Consider the following 17,057-nt stretch of genomic DNA (forward strand, 5'->3'; position numbering starts at 1 on the left):
ACAAGGCTGAAATCCAGGTGTCAGCCAGAGTGAGTTCTTGTCTGGAGGTTCTGGGGAAGATTCTGTTTCTGAGGTCATTTATGTTGTTGGTAGAATTCAGTTTCTTGCTCTTGTAGGATTGAGTTCTCTGCTCCTTGGTTTACTGTCCGCTAGAGGCTACTCTTAGCCCTTACAAAGTGCCTGCATTCAGTGGCATGGGGCTCACTCCCTAGTCTTGAATTCTCATGGTTTGAATCTCTGACTTCCCCTTTTTGCTTTTATTTTATTTTATTTAAAAAAAAATTTTTTAATGTTTATTTATTTTTGAGAGAGACAGAGACAGAATGCAAGTGGGTTAGGGGCAGAGAGAGAGGAAGACACAGAATCCGAAGCAGACTCCAGGCTCCGAGCTGTCAGCCCAGAGCCTGACACGGGGCTCGAACTCACGAGCTGTGAGATCATGACCTGAGCCGAAGTCGGACGCCAACCTGACTGAGCCACCCAGGCGCCCCTCCCCTTTTTGCTTTTAAAAGTCTCTTATGATTAGAACAGACCCACCTGAATAGTCTTATCTTATGGTCAACTAATTTGGAATCTTAATTACATATACAAAATCCCTTTGAGCCAATACCTAGATTAGTATTTGAATAACTGAGAAAAGATGTTTGTATACCTAGGGCTGGGAATTTCAGAGGGCCATCTTAGAATTCTGCATAGCACATAACCATTTGTTCTACGTTTTTGGCAACATTTTATATGTCAAGTTTTTAAATTTTAGGCACATATATACTAGTTGCAAGTATTGTATGTAATTGTAGTTTTAATTTTGCATTTCTCTGATGTCTAATATGAAACATATTTTGATGTGCATATTTGCTGTGTCTGTATCTTTTGTTATAAAATGTCTACTCGGGCACCTGCACAGTTAAGCATTTGATTCTTGATTTCTGCTCAGGTCATGATTTCACAGTCATGAGATCGAGCACCCCATGTTGGCTGTGTGCTGGGCATGGAGCCTGCTTAAGATTCACTCTCTTCCACTCCACTCCCTCTGTCCTTCCCCCACTCGCCCTCTCTCTCTAAAATAAAATAGAGTAGAAGAGAATAAAATAAAAATCTACTCTTTTGTCTTTTCCTTTTTAAAATATTGATACCCATTTGTTTTAGCATCATTTGTTGCAAAGGATTTCTTCCCACTGAATTACCTGGACACTTTTGCCAAAAACTTAACCTTTGTGTGTATGTGTGTGTGTGTTCTCCATTTTATTCTGTTCCATTTATCTTTTTATCTAGTCTTACACCAATATCATTCTATTGACGATTCCAGCTTTATAATAATTCTTTAAGTCAAATAGTGTAACTCCTTCAACGTTGTTCTTTTTCAGATTGTTTGGCTACTTAGGTCTGTATGGAAATGCATTTGATTTTTGTATACACCTTGTATTGTGTGGCTTTGTTTCATTCATTTATTAGTTCTGACAGTCTTTTGTAGTTTATTATTTGTGTACATACACAGTCATGTTATCTGCAAGTAAAAGCAGTTTACTTTTCTCTTTCCAATCTGTATGCCTTTTATTTCTTCTCTCTTGCCTTATTGCACTGGTGCAGATACCTTTATCTTGTTCCTGATCTTAGGGAGAAGGCGTTTAGTCGTTCACCATATTAAGTATGTTAGCTTAGGCTTTTTGTAGATAGGCTTAATAGATCGAAGATCTTTGCTGGATTGTGGTTCTTATGGGTGTTGAAATGTGTCACATGCTTTTGTTTATATATGTTGATGATCATATGGTGTTTTTTATTTTTTAGTCTGTTAGTGTAGTGAATCACATTGATTTTGAATGTTAAACGAAGCTTGCATTGCTGGGATTTTCCTCAGTTGGTCATGAATTTTATTCTCTTTAAAATTTTTTCTGGGGGCGCCTGAGTGGCTCATTCAGTTAAGCCTCTGACTTCTGCTCAGGTCATGATCTCATGGTTCGTGGGCTTGACCCCTGTGTCAGGCTCTGTGCTGACAGCTCAGAGCCTGGAGCCTGCTTCGGATTCTGTGTCTCCCTCTGTCTTTGTCCTTCCCCCGCTCATGCTCTGTCTCTGTCTCTGTCTCTGTCTCTGTCTCTGTCTCTGTCTCTCTCTCTCAAAAATTAATAAATATTAAAAATTTTTTTTCTGGATTTACTCAGATATTGTTAATGATTTTTTTGTATCCACTGTCGTGAAGAAGTATGGGAGTATAGTTTTCTTTTTTATAATGTAATGTTACTCTCTGATTTTGGTACGAAGGTAGCACTAGCCTCATTAAATGAGTTTAAGAACTATTCCTTCCTTCTGCTTTTTGAAAGAATTTGTGTAGGGTTGGCATGTTTTTGTACTTGGAATATATGATTGAACTGAGCAGTGAAGCAATCCGGGTCTGTAGTTTTCTTTGTAAGAAACTTTTAAACTCAAATTCAGTGTATTTTAAGAGCTGTAGAGCTGTTCAGCATTTCTTTTTTCTCTTGAGCCAGTTTTGTCATATGGGCCTTCAAGAAACTTGTCCATTTATCTTAGTTATAAAATTTTTTTTATAGCATTGTTTAGAAAATTCCTTTATTTTTCTTTTCATGTCTGTAGGATTTGTATTGATTTGCCTGAGGGATTACTTATTGACCTTTTCCAAAAAAGTTTTTGTCTATCGATTTTTCTTTGCCCATTTCTATTTTATTAATTTCTCATTTTTTTTCTTTCTTTAGGTTTAACTTCTTTTTCTAGCCTTTTACTTTGGGAACAGATCATTATGTTTTGGACTTTCTCTTGTAATGGCATTTTCCTCAAAACACTGCTTAACCTATATCTTACAAGTTCTGATGGGTTCTGTTTTCATTCTATCCAAAGCATTTTCTGATTTCTCTTTGTCATTTCCTCTGTGACTCCTGGGTTATTAGAATTGTGCTTTGTTTCCAAATATTTGATTATTCCCAAATATCTTTCTAGTTTAATTATGTCATAATGGAGGAATATATTCTGTATGATTTTAGGCCTTTCAATTTATTGATACTTTTTTTTGAGGCTCAGAATAATGGCTTTGTGAATGTTCCATGTTCATTAGAAAAGAATATTCTGCTGGTTTAGGACATGTTGGTTGATCGTGTGTGTTCAAATCTTCTATAACTTTATTTTTTTGTTCTATTTGTTTTCTTTCAGTTACTGTGAGAGAAATATTAAAATCTCCAAAATGATTGACTGTTTTCCTTTCCATTCTTTAATTAGTACTTGCTTTCATTTATTTTGAAGCTGTGTTAACTGTGTGTGTGTGTGGAGACCTAATTACAGTATGGGAGGCTTGGGGGTTCCCCACACATCTGCACAATTTCTGGACATTAGTTAGATGTCCTACAATTCAATTCTGACACTGTCTGCCTAGACATAGCATTTGATTCTACAGGTGAAGGGCTCAGTCCTGCAAGACTGCCTCTGTCTCTCTCCTTCAGATGCCAGTTAACAGATCTAGATTGTCTCCTGGGGTTCTGACCAACCTGGTATAGTTGGAAGGATAAAATGACCCCCGTTTTGGGTTTGATTAATTTGCTAGAGTGACTCATAGGACTCAGGGAAACACTTTATTTACTAAATCACAGTTTATTATAAGGATATAACTTAGGAATGGCCAAATGGAAGGGACACATGAGGCAAGATACATAGGAAAGGGTGTGCCCTCTCAAGGTGCTCCACTCTCCCTGCATCTTTTCGTGTTCACCAACTTGGAAGTTCTCTGAACCCTGTCCTTTTGGGTTTTTATGATGTCTTAGTTACATAACTACAGTTGATTAAATCATTGCTCTTTGGTGATTAATTCATCCTGTAGCCCCCCCTCCCCAAAGGTCAGAGGGTAGTGGGGCTAAAATTACAGCCTTCTAATCATATAATTGGTTCTCCTGGCAACCAGACAGTCCCTATCTTTAGGTGCTCTCTCACAGTCCCCTCCTTAACATAAGACATCTTTATAGTTCTCACTTAAGAAATTGAGGGTTTTAGAATCTCTATGCTAGAAACAAAACTAAATACATTTTTTTATTATAAATCACAATAGACTTAGTATCATTACATCTTCCTAATGAATCCACTCTTTTAACATTATATAGCCCTCTCTATCCCTGATAATGTATTACTTGTTCTGGATTCTGCATTTTCCATTGTTACTAGCCACTGTATGCTTCTTTCGATTAATACTTTTGTGGTATATCTTTCTGTGTTTTTAGTTTTAACCTACCTCTAACTTGTTTTTAAGGTAGGCTTCTTATAGATAGCGTACAGTTGTGTCTTTAATTGTAATTACTATAATGTTTACCCTTAACATAGTATCATTCTCAAAATGTTTGGATTTAAATCTGCCATTCTGATATTGTACTTTGTTTTTTCCACACTTGATTTTTGTTTCTTTTATCCTATTTGCCTCCCTTTAGATTGAGTATTCTTTATGATACTGTTGTATTTATCTTTTTATTAAAAAACAGTTGCTGGGCTCCTGGGTGACTCATTCGGTTTGGCATTTGACTTCGGCACAGGTCATGATCTCGCGGTTCACGAGTTTAAGCCCCGTGTGGGCTCTGTGTTGATAGCTCAGAGCCTGGAGCCTGCTTCGGATTCTGTGTCTCCTGCTCTTTCTGCCCCTTGCCCACTCACACACTCTCTCTCTCTCTTTCTCTTTCTCTCTCTCTCTCAAAAATAAACATTAAAAAAAATTTTTTTTAAATTAAAACAGTTGCTGTAGGGTTTTTAATACACATTTTTTTTTTAATGTTTATTTATTTTGAGAGAGCAGAGGAGAGGCGGGGGCAATGAGACAGGGAGAGCGAGAAGCCCACGCAGGCTCCATGCTGTCAGTGCAGAGCCTTACACAGGCTCATACTCATGAACTGTGAGATCATGACCTGAGCTGAAATCAAGAGTCAGACGGTCAGCCCAACCAACTGAGCCACTTTAGGGCGCCCCTATAATATACATCTTTAACATTATGCTCTACTTTCAAATAACATTGTAATGTTTCCTTCATAGTGCAAGATCTTGACAACATACATCATTCCTCTCTCTCATATTTGTGCTGCTGTTGTCACACATTCTACTTCTATGTACATGTTATATACCCCACAATACATTGTTACTATGTTTGTGTTAAGTAAGTTATTTATATTTTAAAGATATTTAAAAATGAGAAAAAAGTCTTTTATATTTACATACAAATATACCTTTTTTTTTTTTAAAGTTTATGTATTATTGAGAGACAGTGCGAGCAGGGGAGGGGCAGAGAGAGAGAGAGAGGGAGACACAGAATCCTAAGCAGGCTCCAGGCTCCGAGCTGTCAGCACAGAGCCCCATGTGAGGCTTGAACCCACAGACTGTGAGATCATGACCCGAGCAGAAGTCAGACATTTAACTGACTGAGCCACTCAGGCGCCCCACAAATTTATCTTTTTGGTGATCTTCATTTCCTGGTCTAGAATCAGATTTCCATTTAGTACAATTTTTCTTATGCCTGAAGAATATTCTTATGACGTTTCTTGTACTGCACATGCATTGGAGCTTAATTCTTTCAGTTTTTGGTTATCTGGGGAAAGCATTTTCCTTGATACTTGAAAGATATTTTTACCAGGCACAAGACTGTTCAGGTTGAGGTTGAAGTAACCTTTTGGATATATAGATTTTAAGTTTAGGAGATAGATGAGGCATTCAGTATTGGTGGAAAAGCACTGAAGGGCTCTAGCTGGGCTGGTCCTTGGGTCTTGTGGATGTTGGCTAGCTGGGAATAATGTGGATAGAGGATTGATGGTATTATTTATAAAGAAGTGATAACGCTGTGAAGGTTAGTGGGTGGGAGAAATAAGGACTGGGTTTCAGAGTCGTCCTTGAAACTACCATATAACTCTTTTGCCCTCACTTTTTTTTTTCTAAGTTTTATTTATTTAAGTAATCCTTGTACCAAATGTGGGGCTCGAACTCTTAACCCCTAGATCAAGAGTTGCATGCTCCTCTGACTGAGCCAGCCAGGTGCCCCATGCCCTCACTTCTAAGACAATTATAACATTAATCATTATCATAAAACACACACACAACTCAGAATGACAATTAAAAGTGTCATTATACTCTTTTGAGAATGTTTCAAGAAACATACTTTAAGGTAGAGTGAGATTTTTTTTAAAGCATATATAAAATTTTAGGTATGAAATACGTATGTGAGGCAGTAAAAGATAGGAATCATTAGAGTCTTAAAATCAAGTAAGGGGCAGAATAAGCAAAACTCTATCTCTGTTCATTACTAATGGTCTGGTTTTATTAATGTTTGCTATTTCTTCTTAAATATTTTCTTAATGTTTATTTTTGAGAGCGAAAGAGAGACAGAGTATGAACTGGGTAGGGCAGAGGGAGACACCGAATCTGAAGTAGATTCCAGACTCTGAGCTTTCCACGCAGAGCCTGATGCAGGGCTTGAACTCACAAACCATGAGATCATGACCTGAGCTGAAGTCAGAGGCTTAATTGACTGAGCCACCCAGATGCCGCTGTTTATCATTTTCTTCTATCTTTAATATATATTTGATATTAAAATATTTTATCAACATTTTATATGCTTTATTGAAAGTTGACAAGTGCAGCTGTTAAATACAGTGACACCTTACAACTGTGTAGAGAACATGCACAGAAACAAATGCGTATAACTACTATACAGGTAATATGCAGAAACCCCTACTGGGAGATCCATTTCATTAGCTAGAATGGATCATTTTTCAAAGTATTCAACCAGCTCAATCAAAAGACTTCAGCGAACAGGAATTTACTTCAAGATATTCAGCAACTAGAAGAGTTCAGATTACACAAAGTGACTGACGATGCCAGATTCTTAAAATTTCTTCAGGTGTAGTTTTCTTCATGTAGCATTTTTTCTGTAGATCTCTGTATAAAAGACAATTCACACCTCTTCAGACATCTAGATTTCAATCTGTACAACATAAATAGTAGTTACAGCCCTCTATTGTACAAAATAGTTCCACTACATACACAAATATACAATAAGCAAAACAACCTTCATGGTAAGATAGACTGGGTCCCAGCTACCTGTCACCATCTCAAAGAATTTTGTGTCATCTACTGTTTTAGAAAGAGGCACAGTACTATCATGTTATGGATTTTTGGTGACAGTCGTCAATTTGTATGATGAACTATGTTTCCCTTCATCTTAGGTGAGACTATGTGTCAGTCTTTACTCTGACCTCCCTTTCAAGTTCCTCATGGGGAAGAGGAGAGAGGAAAGTCCACTGGAGCCCCACTGCTTCTAACCCCATGGAGTATACTACGTGCAAGCAGGAGAGAACTCTTGGGAGCAGGGATGGGGAGCAGGGAAGGGATGATGGAAAGGCACACAGCTCCTCAGCATGAATGGAACCACTTCTCACATATCTGCCAAGCTGCAGGAAGTCCCAGTATATCCATGCTAATTATCTGATTAACCTTTAATTCACCCAACTAAGAAATTTCTTCAAGCCAAAAGCACATGAGTGTTTAATACTGGAAAACAGACACAATGGCATAGGTCAGCTTCACTTCTCTTGTGCAGTGAGCAGTGAAATGGGTGACTGTAGAGGTGGATGGATTCCCCCTTGTACATCTTCTCTGGTCTGTTCAGTTCAAACAGCAGCGGCCAGTTCTTCAGGGGCATGGGAGGCTATGCGGTTGGTCCTGAGCCCTGGAACGCTGGCTGGGCTGGGGGCTGTGTGGTCACAGGGCGGGAGCCAGTCTGCAGCTGGGCCTGAAACTGGGCAAGCTGCTCAGGACTGGCCAGTGTCTTCAGCAGATTGGTTTCCTGCTCCAGGGAATTTTTCTCTATTAGTTCTTTGATTTGCTCTTTAAGGGTTTCCACTTCCTCTCTAACCACATACATCAGATGGCCTTTCACAGATGGCTTTCCATAGCTTGCTCGATTTTGTTGTCAATAGCTACCACACTTGCACCCAAGGAGCTATTGTCAAGTCTCACAGAAGTGTTTTCAGTCTCCAGCAAGGGTGACAAGAAAGAAATTGAAAAATGTCTTAGTTGGTGAACTCCTAGATCCATCACCACTGGTCTACACCATTGGGATTTCATGCAATTGCAGCCACAAACAGCCTCACGGGAAAAAGGAATACCAGCAGCCTTGTTTGAGCTAGATAAAAATCTTCTAGCTTTTTGCAGCCCAGGGAGAAACAGAAAACAGCAGCCCTGGTTTAAAGAAACCCAGCTTCTGGGGCTTGGTGATCCCAGGAAGATGCTGATCCCACTGCTGTGTGGAGAAGCCTCCGAGGTCTACCGCCGGGCTCCACTAAGGCTTTTCAATATTAAAATATTTTTAATGTTTATTTTTTATTTTTTTAACGTTTTATTTATTTTTGAGACAGGGAGAGACAGAGCATGAACAGGGGAGGGTCAGAGAGAGGGAGACACAGAATCTGAAACAGGCTCCAGGCTCTGAGCTGTCAGCACAGAGCCCGACGCAGGGCTCGAACTCATGGACCGCGAGATCATGACGTGAGCTGAAGTAGCCACTTAACCGACTGAGCCACCCAGGCGCCCCTAATGTTTATTTTTTAAAGAGGGAGAGAGAGCACGTGCTCAAGTGGGGGAGAGACAGAGAGAGGGAGACAGAATCTGAAGCAGGCTCCAGGCTCTGAGCTGTCAGCACAGAGCCCGATATGGGTCTTGAACCCATGAACTGTGAGATCATGACCTGAGCTGAAGTTGGACACCTAACCTACTGAGCCACCCAGGCGCCTCAATATATATTTGATATTTAAAGTAACCTTAAATTAACCAGTTCTGGAAAATTGCAGTTATCTGCTATAATTTTCAAGGAAAAAACTAATTAATGATTGGTAGCATGCATGATAAGAATTGAAGATGCTAGCTAATTTACGGGATAACCTTTCTTAGACTTCAAATTTACATAGTGTAAGATAACTTTTTAGGAGTTTAAAAACTAGTGAGCCAGACTAGAATGTTCTTTTCAGACTGTATTCAATAACTTCACAGGCTATTGTAAGTATATTCATATATTAATCCTATTGCACATGTTGCTAGATAGGGTCAAGATTAGGTAAATGGAATATAGGATGTGTAGTACTCTGATTTTATAACTGAACTTTAAAAATTCAGTTTACATTAATTTAAATTCTGTAGACTTTAAAAGGATTTTCATTGTTTTTATCTCACGCAAGTCTGTTTTACTAGAAGTTTTTACTGTTTTAGATTTAGAACTGGTTTCATCACTGATCAAATGATGTGATCATCCACCAGGTACTTTGACCTCCCTAGGGTCAGTTCATTAAGAATTGTTAAATGTGGGCTTTTGACTGGGTCTGTAGTTTTTCTAGAGCTCTTTTTTCCTTAAATAAATTCACACGGAATCCTGGATAGTAAATAGATGGTTGGTTTTATATATTTTATAAGTTAGGAGTTCAGGTAAATTATATCAACTTGGAATTTACCCATGAGATAAGACTTTTCAAAAGAAAAATTTGAATTGGCTGCCTTACATTGGACCCATCTTCCTATTAATATTTGTTTTATTTTAGTTGCGTGGCATATAGAAGATAGTAGGTATAAATGCTAATAGTTTTTTTTTTTTCTTTTTTTTCTTTTTAACAGCTTTACAGTCTCAGGAAACTCTTCATTTAAATATATGTGGCAGGAGAAACTATTCTGACTTTTGTCCCAAAATGAATTTACTCAGCAAGACAGAAAGAACATTGACAGTCTCCTGTGTTTTAAAATTATACAATCCATATGTTTAGGGCATTAAAAATATTTAAAGTAAATTTTAGTCAAGGGTTTGTATAAGTCATAATGTCAGAGACCCAACTCAGGCCTGTTGTGATTTGAGAGCTTTTTATATCCTATTTTATGATTTTTTTCTTATCAAAAAATGATAATTTATAGACCTAGATACATTGGTTTTTGGCTTATTTCCCTATGTTTGTGACTCAGAATATTTAAACCTTTTAAAGACATTTGTACCAATTTTGTGACTAATTATTATTTATTTCTTTCTCCAGGGAAATGAGGCAAGTTATCCTTTGGAAATGTGCTCACACTGTAAGTCACATATTCTTGTTATCAAGAATTTCTTTTATTTACACATCTCTCTCTATATATGTATATATCATACACCTCTGTATATCTACATAGTAAAGTTAACCCTTAACTATTTAAAATGAGTAATGAATTTGACTTTGTCTTTTAAAGTTATCAGAGCAGGGAACTGTTTTTGTTTTGTTTTTTTTTAATAGAGCTGCTCTTTATTATTTGTATTGTGCTGTAGTTACAAATCAGCCCTCAGATCTCAGTGGCGTAACCCAACAGAAGGTTTTCAGATTAACAAAGTTTCAGGTAAACAGTTAATTTACTTATCCTTTGGTTATATAAAATAAAGTGTGTTGAAGGCAAAACTTCGATAGACCAAATAGCTATTGCCAAAGATGTTTCTCAGAGGAGTGAAGAGTATAAGAGGTGTGGGGTGGTCTGGTTCTTTCTGAGTGTACTGGAGAATGTAAAGAAAGAAAATGACAGTTTTTGAAATTCTTGATTTAAGGATCAGAGCACTAGGGAGCTTATATAAAAATCATAAAGTCTCTTGTATGGAAGAGCAGTGATTGGGAAAGGGAGAGATCTTTAGAATTGGAATAGGGACTGTTGGTAAGTTCAGATGGCATCACGAGGTCCCAGGATACCCAAACAGTTCTGAACCTTCCTTGCCATTTCTATTAGATGTAACTGGTCCTTCCCCATTTGGAGACATTATCTTGCAATGAAGTGTCGCTTGGTTTGTTTGTCACTTTCCCAGTTGCCCTTTGTTTCATTAGTCTCCTTTCTTTTCCCAAAACCTGTGTTAATTTCATTCTCTTCAACACCTTTGCTTGCTTATGCGCTCTGGGTAGAATGCTGTTCTATCAGCTCTTTATTTGACGTTGTTGTCATTCAACTGTCAGCATAAATGTCACCCCTTTGGAGATGTTTTTTCTCTCTCTGCTTAGATTCTCTGTCATGAATAGTACCCCATTTATTTTCTTTGTAGCAGTTATAATAAGCTGAGATTATTTATCATTTCATCTTACATTTTGTAACTTCTATAATTTGTTTTTAAATGCTTATTCATTTATTTTGAGAGAGAGCGTGTGAGCAGGGGAGAGGCAGACAGAGGGAGAGAGAATCCCATGCAGGCATTGAGCTTGTCAGTACACAGCCCAACACAGGGTTCGGTCCCATGAGCTGCAAGATCACAACCTGAGCATACATTGTTGACAAATAATGCATACACTGTTAAAGCTGCCCCTTTCAGTTTTATCTTCAGAACTTAATAGTAAGTCTTCTTTCTTACTACTTCATCTATGCTTTGATGAAACTGTTGAGCCATGTCACTGAAGATCTGTAGTTGTCAGTTATTGTGTAACCAGCTATGAATCTATCTGGGTTCTTCTACCCAGTTTATAGCTTTTTTTTCTCTGTTCCCTATTTGGTTCACTAGAATAAAATGTGCTTTTATAATATTTTATACATGATTTGGATGATTTCCCCAAAATGAACCTGTCTACATTGAAACCACCAGTTTTCTCCCATCCACATATTGTAGTAAATTTTTTTTGTCATTTAAAAAACTTCTTTAAGTTTTTTTTTTATGTTTATTTTTGAGAGAGAGACAGAGACAGAGCACAAGTGGGGGAGGAGCAGAGAGAGAGGGAGACACAGAATCTGAAGCAGGCTCCAGGCTCTGACTGTCAGCCCAGGGCCCAATCAATGCGAGGCTCAAACTCAAAACAAACAGTGAGATCATGACCTGAGCCAAAGTTGGACACTCAACTGACTGAGCTACCCAGGAGCCCCTAAAAAAATTTTTTTTAACATTTGTTTATTTTTGAGAGAGAGACAGAGACATAGAATTGGAAGCAGGCTCCAAGCTCTGAGTTGTCAGCGCAGAGCCTGATGCAGGGCTTGAACTCAGGAATCGTGAGGTCATGACCTGAGCCAAAGTCGGACTCCCAACCGACTGAGACACCTAGGCACCCCTGAAAAACTTCTTTATATTATTGGAAGAGGTTAGTGTTATCTGTGAATAACTACCATTATAGATAAGAATGTTAAAACTCATTTTTTTTTAAATTTATTTATTCTTGAGAGAGAGAGTGTGCATGAGCCCGGGAGGGGCAGAGGGGGAGAGAGAGACTCCCATGCAGGATCTGTACTGTCAGTGGGGAGCTAGACTCAAGGCTCGAACTCATATGAGATCATGACCTGAGCCAAAATCAGGAGTCGGATTTTCACTGACTGAACTACCCAGGTGCCTCTGTTAAAACTAATTCTTGAGGCACTTCACTATTTATATGTCCCTGTTCAGGTTAAATAATGTCTTGCCTTCTCACCTCTTCAAGACTCAACCTTAATTCTGTGTTCTTGATGGGTTCTTATGTAATTGTCTCAGGCTTGAGTGGTCTCAGCTCTTCAGGTAGTTACTGTCTGTTTTGTTCCTTTGGTATTTACCTTAAAAAAGGTAAGAAGATTCAGGGCGCCTGGGTGGGTCAGTCAGTTGAGCGTCCAACTTCAGTTCAGGCCATGATTTCAGAGTTCGTGGGCTTGAGCCCCACATCGGGCTCTGTGCTGACAGCTCAGAGCCTTGGAACCTGCTTCGAATTCTGTGTCTCTCTCTCTCTCCACTCCTCCCCCACTCATGTTCTGTGTGTCTCTCTCAAAAATGAATAAACATTTAAAAAATTAAAAGTAAGAAGATGGTAAATTATATTCTGCAAGGTACTGTCTTCAGCCTTGTGATATACGGATAAAGTAAGCACCCACAAAGTACTTACAGTCTGGCTATTGGGTAAAATTATTATAGTACAAGTAAACCATTATGAAAAATAAAAATTCTAAGGAGGGAAAATTACTTTTGGTTACAGAAGTTAAGAGCTTTGTGGATGGGGTGATGAAATTGGTTTTGAAAGCTACATAAGATTCGAATGCTGATTAATGCTTTACCTGTCTGGTCCTGTTTGTCTTTTTCAGTCTCCTTAAATTTCACCCAGGTCTTCAACATTCTATCCAAATCCCTTGCATAATCCTTTCCAGTACTCTGCTTTTAATCAATGCCTTGTCTCCTGAGTCTTAAGAAAACTGAAAACATTTTAAGTGTTAGCCTCCTCATGCCCCTCCATCTTCTACCTCTGCCTGCCAGTTTTCTCAGTGCCAGTCATGCTTAACTGACTCCTTCTGTCAGTGTCAGTTTGGATTATACCCCCTTATTCAAGGTCAGCCTCCTTCCTTGTGCTTTTAACCTCATCCACTCTCATCTGTAGGACCTTATTTTGTTTCTCTGTCTTTTCCTGTATAGCTTAAGTTTTAGCTCCTCAGTTTACACATATAATCAACTATGCTTTGATTCTGATCCTTCATGTACCTCCTAGTTTTTCTTCACTTTTTCTCCTATTTGAGCTTCTCAAAAAAAGAGCATATACTGTACAGTTATCTCCATTTCCTTATTTCTTTTTTTTTCAACTTTAATTTACTTTTAATAACATGTAGTATTAGATTTTAGAGTAAAAAGAAGGCAATAGTGAAACATCTGACAAAATGCAGTTGCATAATTTGGTTAAATGTAAGAATAGTGCCTCTTTACACTATAGAAAATGACCCAGCCAATAAGCAACACAGCATAGATCAAAGACTAAAATTTCACTCTTCCAGTCAAGTTAGGTCACTTAATCTGTCACTACGGATTAAATGTTCATAATGAACATAATTTCTGAATCTCAAAATACCCCAGAGATGAAGATATACTAAATATTTCTAAGTTTAACAGAGGTTAAAAAATTTAATAGGTCAGATCAAAAGCTAACAAAAACACTTATATTACAAAAAAAGAAGTCTTGCCACAGTTTGTGTAATAAGTACTGTATACCTAAGTTCAAATTCCAACTCTACCTTTTACTAGCTTTGTGACCTTGAGCACTTAAGTTATTTAACTTTTCAGTACTTTGGTTTCCTCATCTGTAAAATGGTGATAGTACCTGTTGTATAGAATTGTTGTTATTCAGTTAATACATGCAAACTGCTTTCAGCAATGCCTACAACTTACTAAGCATTATAAAGTGTTTGCCAATATCACTAATTAGAACAGCAGTATTCTGGATGTTAATGCTCTTGTCAAGACCAAGGAAAGAACTTTGAGTCACCAAGTTATACTCACATAGTATCTATTTCCTTATTTTTGCTAATTTCTTGGCCTGCTGCAATCTGGCTTTTATCTTTTACTACTCTAATGAAACTGTTACTCTTAAAGTCAGTTTCATTTTATTGACACATTGACTATTTGCCAAACCTGATGGATTAAAAACACCTGTAAAATCATTTGTGCTGTTTTGGGGAAATTGGAGCATGATTGTTTAATATCAAGGAGTTAATTATTAATTTATTAATATTTTTTCAAGTAGTGTTATTGTGATGTTTTTAAAAATAATGTCTTTTAAAGATAATACTGAAGTTACAAGGAAATGATATGTCTGGAATTTGCTCTAAGATAATTGAAGTGGGTGTATAAATAAGATTTCTCATGTGTTAATGTTTGAACCGTTGGATGATAGGTATATGGAATTCATTAAACTAGTCTCTCACCTTTGTATGTGTTTGAAATTTTCCATTATTAAAAGTTTTTTTTTTTTTTTTTTAATTAGCGTGCAAGCTGGGGGGCAGGGTGGGCAGAGGATCAGAAGCAGGCTCCGTGTGACAGCAAAGAGCCCAGTGTGGGGCTTGAACTCATGAACCTTGAGATCATGACCTGAGCCGAAGTCGGGCGCTCAATCAACTGAGCCACACAGGTGCCCCCAGAAGTTTTTTGTTTTGTTTTATTTTTTAATGAATGGAAAAAGGGAGGAGGAAGAAACTAAAAGTAATATCAAGGAGCAATAATTAATTTATAGCTAAGTATGGCATATGCAGCACAGCAAGCTTTAATAATAAGAGGGTATTTTTAAGCTCATTTTCACCAATAAAGGAATTGAGGCCTTGACAGTAAAAGCATAAGTGCAATACTTGGCATAGAGCAGATGCTGAATAAATATCTGTTGACTGAATAAGCTAGTTAGAACTCAGAGCTGGACTACATAGACAACTACTTGGATAATTTTAAAGGCTGTACCTTTAGGAAAACCCAGTGGTTACCAGTCACCCCATTTATTTTCATAAATAATCACAACAAATACTTATATGGCATTTAACATGTGCCAGGCATTATTCTAAGCACTTCACATATATTAACCTTTTTAATCTTTACAATAGCCTCACGAAAGAGGTTTACTTTCCCTGCTATATAGATGAGAAAACAGGCAGAGAGACCTTCACTAACAGACTTAAGGCCACACAACAATAGGAAAAGTAACAAAACTATGAGTTGATCTCAAGTAGTCATGCTCCAGAGTCATATTTTTTTTTTAATGTTTATTTTAGAGAATGTGTGGGTGTGCATGAGTGGGGGAGGGGCAGAGGGAGGGAGAGAGACAGACAGACAGATAGACATATAGACAAAGGATCCAAAAAGTAGGCTCTGTGCTGACAGTAGAGATTGTCAGGGCTCTAACTCCCAAACCATAAAATTATGATCTGGGCCAAAGTCAGACGCTTAACCGAACCAGCCACCCAGGCATACCACGGTTATATTTTTAATCACAATACTATGTAGTCTTCCGTATAGTAAATATTACATGATTAATGTTACGTTTGTGTTTACATGAATGATTTTAGACAAAACTGGATTGTTTAATATGTAGATAAGTATTCTTTTATTGTCTCACAATTCAGCATTTACTTTTTATTGAGTTAAATTATTCTAAGCCATTGTGACTTTGGCTAACTTGTCTGGACCAGGAAATGTATACTCTCTTGGGTGATTTGTTCAAAGATGGGACCTTAGTTGTAACTTGGCATGGTAACTTGGAAAAGTGACTCAGTGCAAGATACTACTTTAGATAGTTTAAGCAGAGGACTAAAATGGGGGAATAGTTGGAGGTATGAGTGGAAAATCAGATTCAGCTAATTTTTACTGCTGATAAAACCAGTATAATTCTGAATGTTTTTGATAAAATTGGTAAACATAGGGCTTATTTTGTAAACTGAATGTAGATGAAAGACTAAGAAATCTTCTATCTAAAAAGATGTCTCAGTTTTCTTTCATTAGAAGGTGACCCAAGAAGAGCTTGGCAGACTCTGAAGGCATGTCTTTTGCATAAAGAACTATAAGACATCATTAGCCTATAGGACACTGCTCTCATTTTGAGTAAACAGTCTCGTAGTCAGGCAGTTTTGTTTCTGTTTTGAGTATTTACAGGTGACTTGAAAGTGTGGAGATAATTGACCTTACTTTGTGCTGTTAATTTCTGCTCTCAATCAGATGGTCTCAGGGAAATTTACATGTTCATATTCTTTGATCTAGTTTTTCTTTGTTATGAAAACAAAACTTTTTCAAAGAAAAAGTTCCTCTAAATTTAATTTCCTCTTTTTCTGCATTCTTTTTTTCCTTTCTTATTTGAACTAGCTTAATTCCATTCAGTTTTTTTTTTTAAATTTACATCCAAATTAGCATATAGTGAAACAATGATTTCAGGAGTAGATTCCTAAGCCCCTTCCTTACACATTTAGCCCATCCCTCCTCCCACAACCCCTCCAGCAACCCTCAGTTTGTTCTCCATATGAGTCTCTTCTGTTTTGGCCCCTTCCCTGTTTTTATGTTATTTTTGTTTCCTTTCCCATATGTTCGTCTGTTTTGTCTCTTAAAGTCCTCATATGAGTGAAGTCATATGATTTTTGTCTTTCTGACTAATTTCACTTAGCATAATACCCTCCAGTTCCATCCATGTAGTTTTTAAATAATATGTGTTCTAAAGAGTGATTTCTGGTTGACTATCAAACCTTTATTCATCATCTCAAATCTTTGGAGGAAACCTTTTTAATATTTATTGATATTAAATTCAGTTTGAATGTGCACAGGTGAAAATAGTAAAACATTTTATTCCTAAAATGCCATTCAGTATTACTTAAAATTT

General features: G+C 37.4%; 1 protein-coding gene and 1 pseudogene across 1 annotated transcript in view; one reads left to right on the top strand and one right to left on the bottom strand.

The window, feature by feature from the left end:
• PPP3R1 (protein phosphatase 3 regulatory subunit B, alpha) overlaps nt 1-17,057 on the top strand; it is a 69,127-nt gene that overhangs the window by 26,104 nt on the left and 25,966 nt on the right. Inside the window, exon 2 of the mRNA XM_086700971.1 lies at nt 10,032-10,071. Within this exon, the coding sequence (XP_086557097.1) occupies nt 10,032-10,071 (40 nt within the window). The remainder of the gene's footprint in view (nt 1-10,031; nt 10,072-17,057) is intronic.
• LOC147582460 (TSC22 domain family protein 1 pseudogene) lies at nt 7,587-8,106 on the bottom strand (annotated as a pseudogene).

The sequence above is a fragment of the Puma concolor genome, chromosome A3 (genome assembly GCF_028749965.1).
Source record: "Puma concolor isolate L17-30 chromosome A3, mPumCon1.1.hap2, whole genome shotgun sequence".
Classification (NCBI taxonomy): Eukaryota; Metazoa; Chordata; class Mammalia; order Carnivora; family Felidae; genus Puma; species Puma concolor.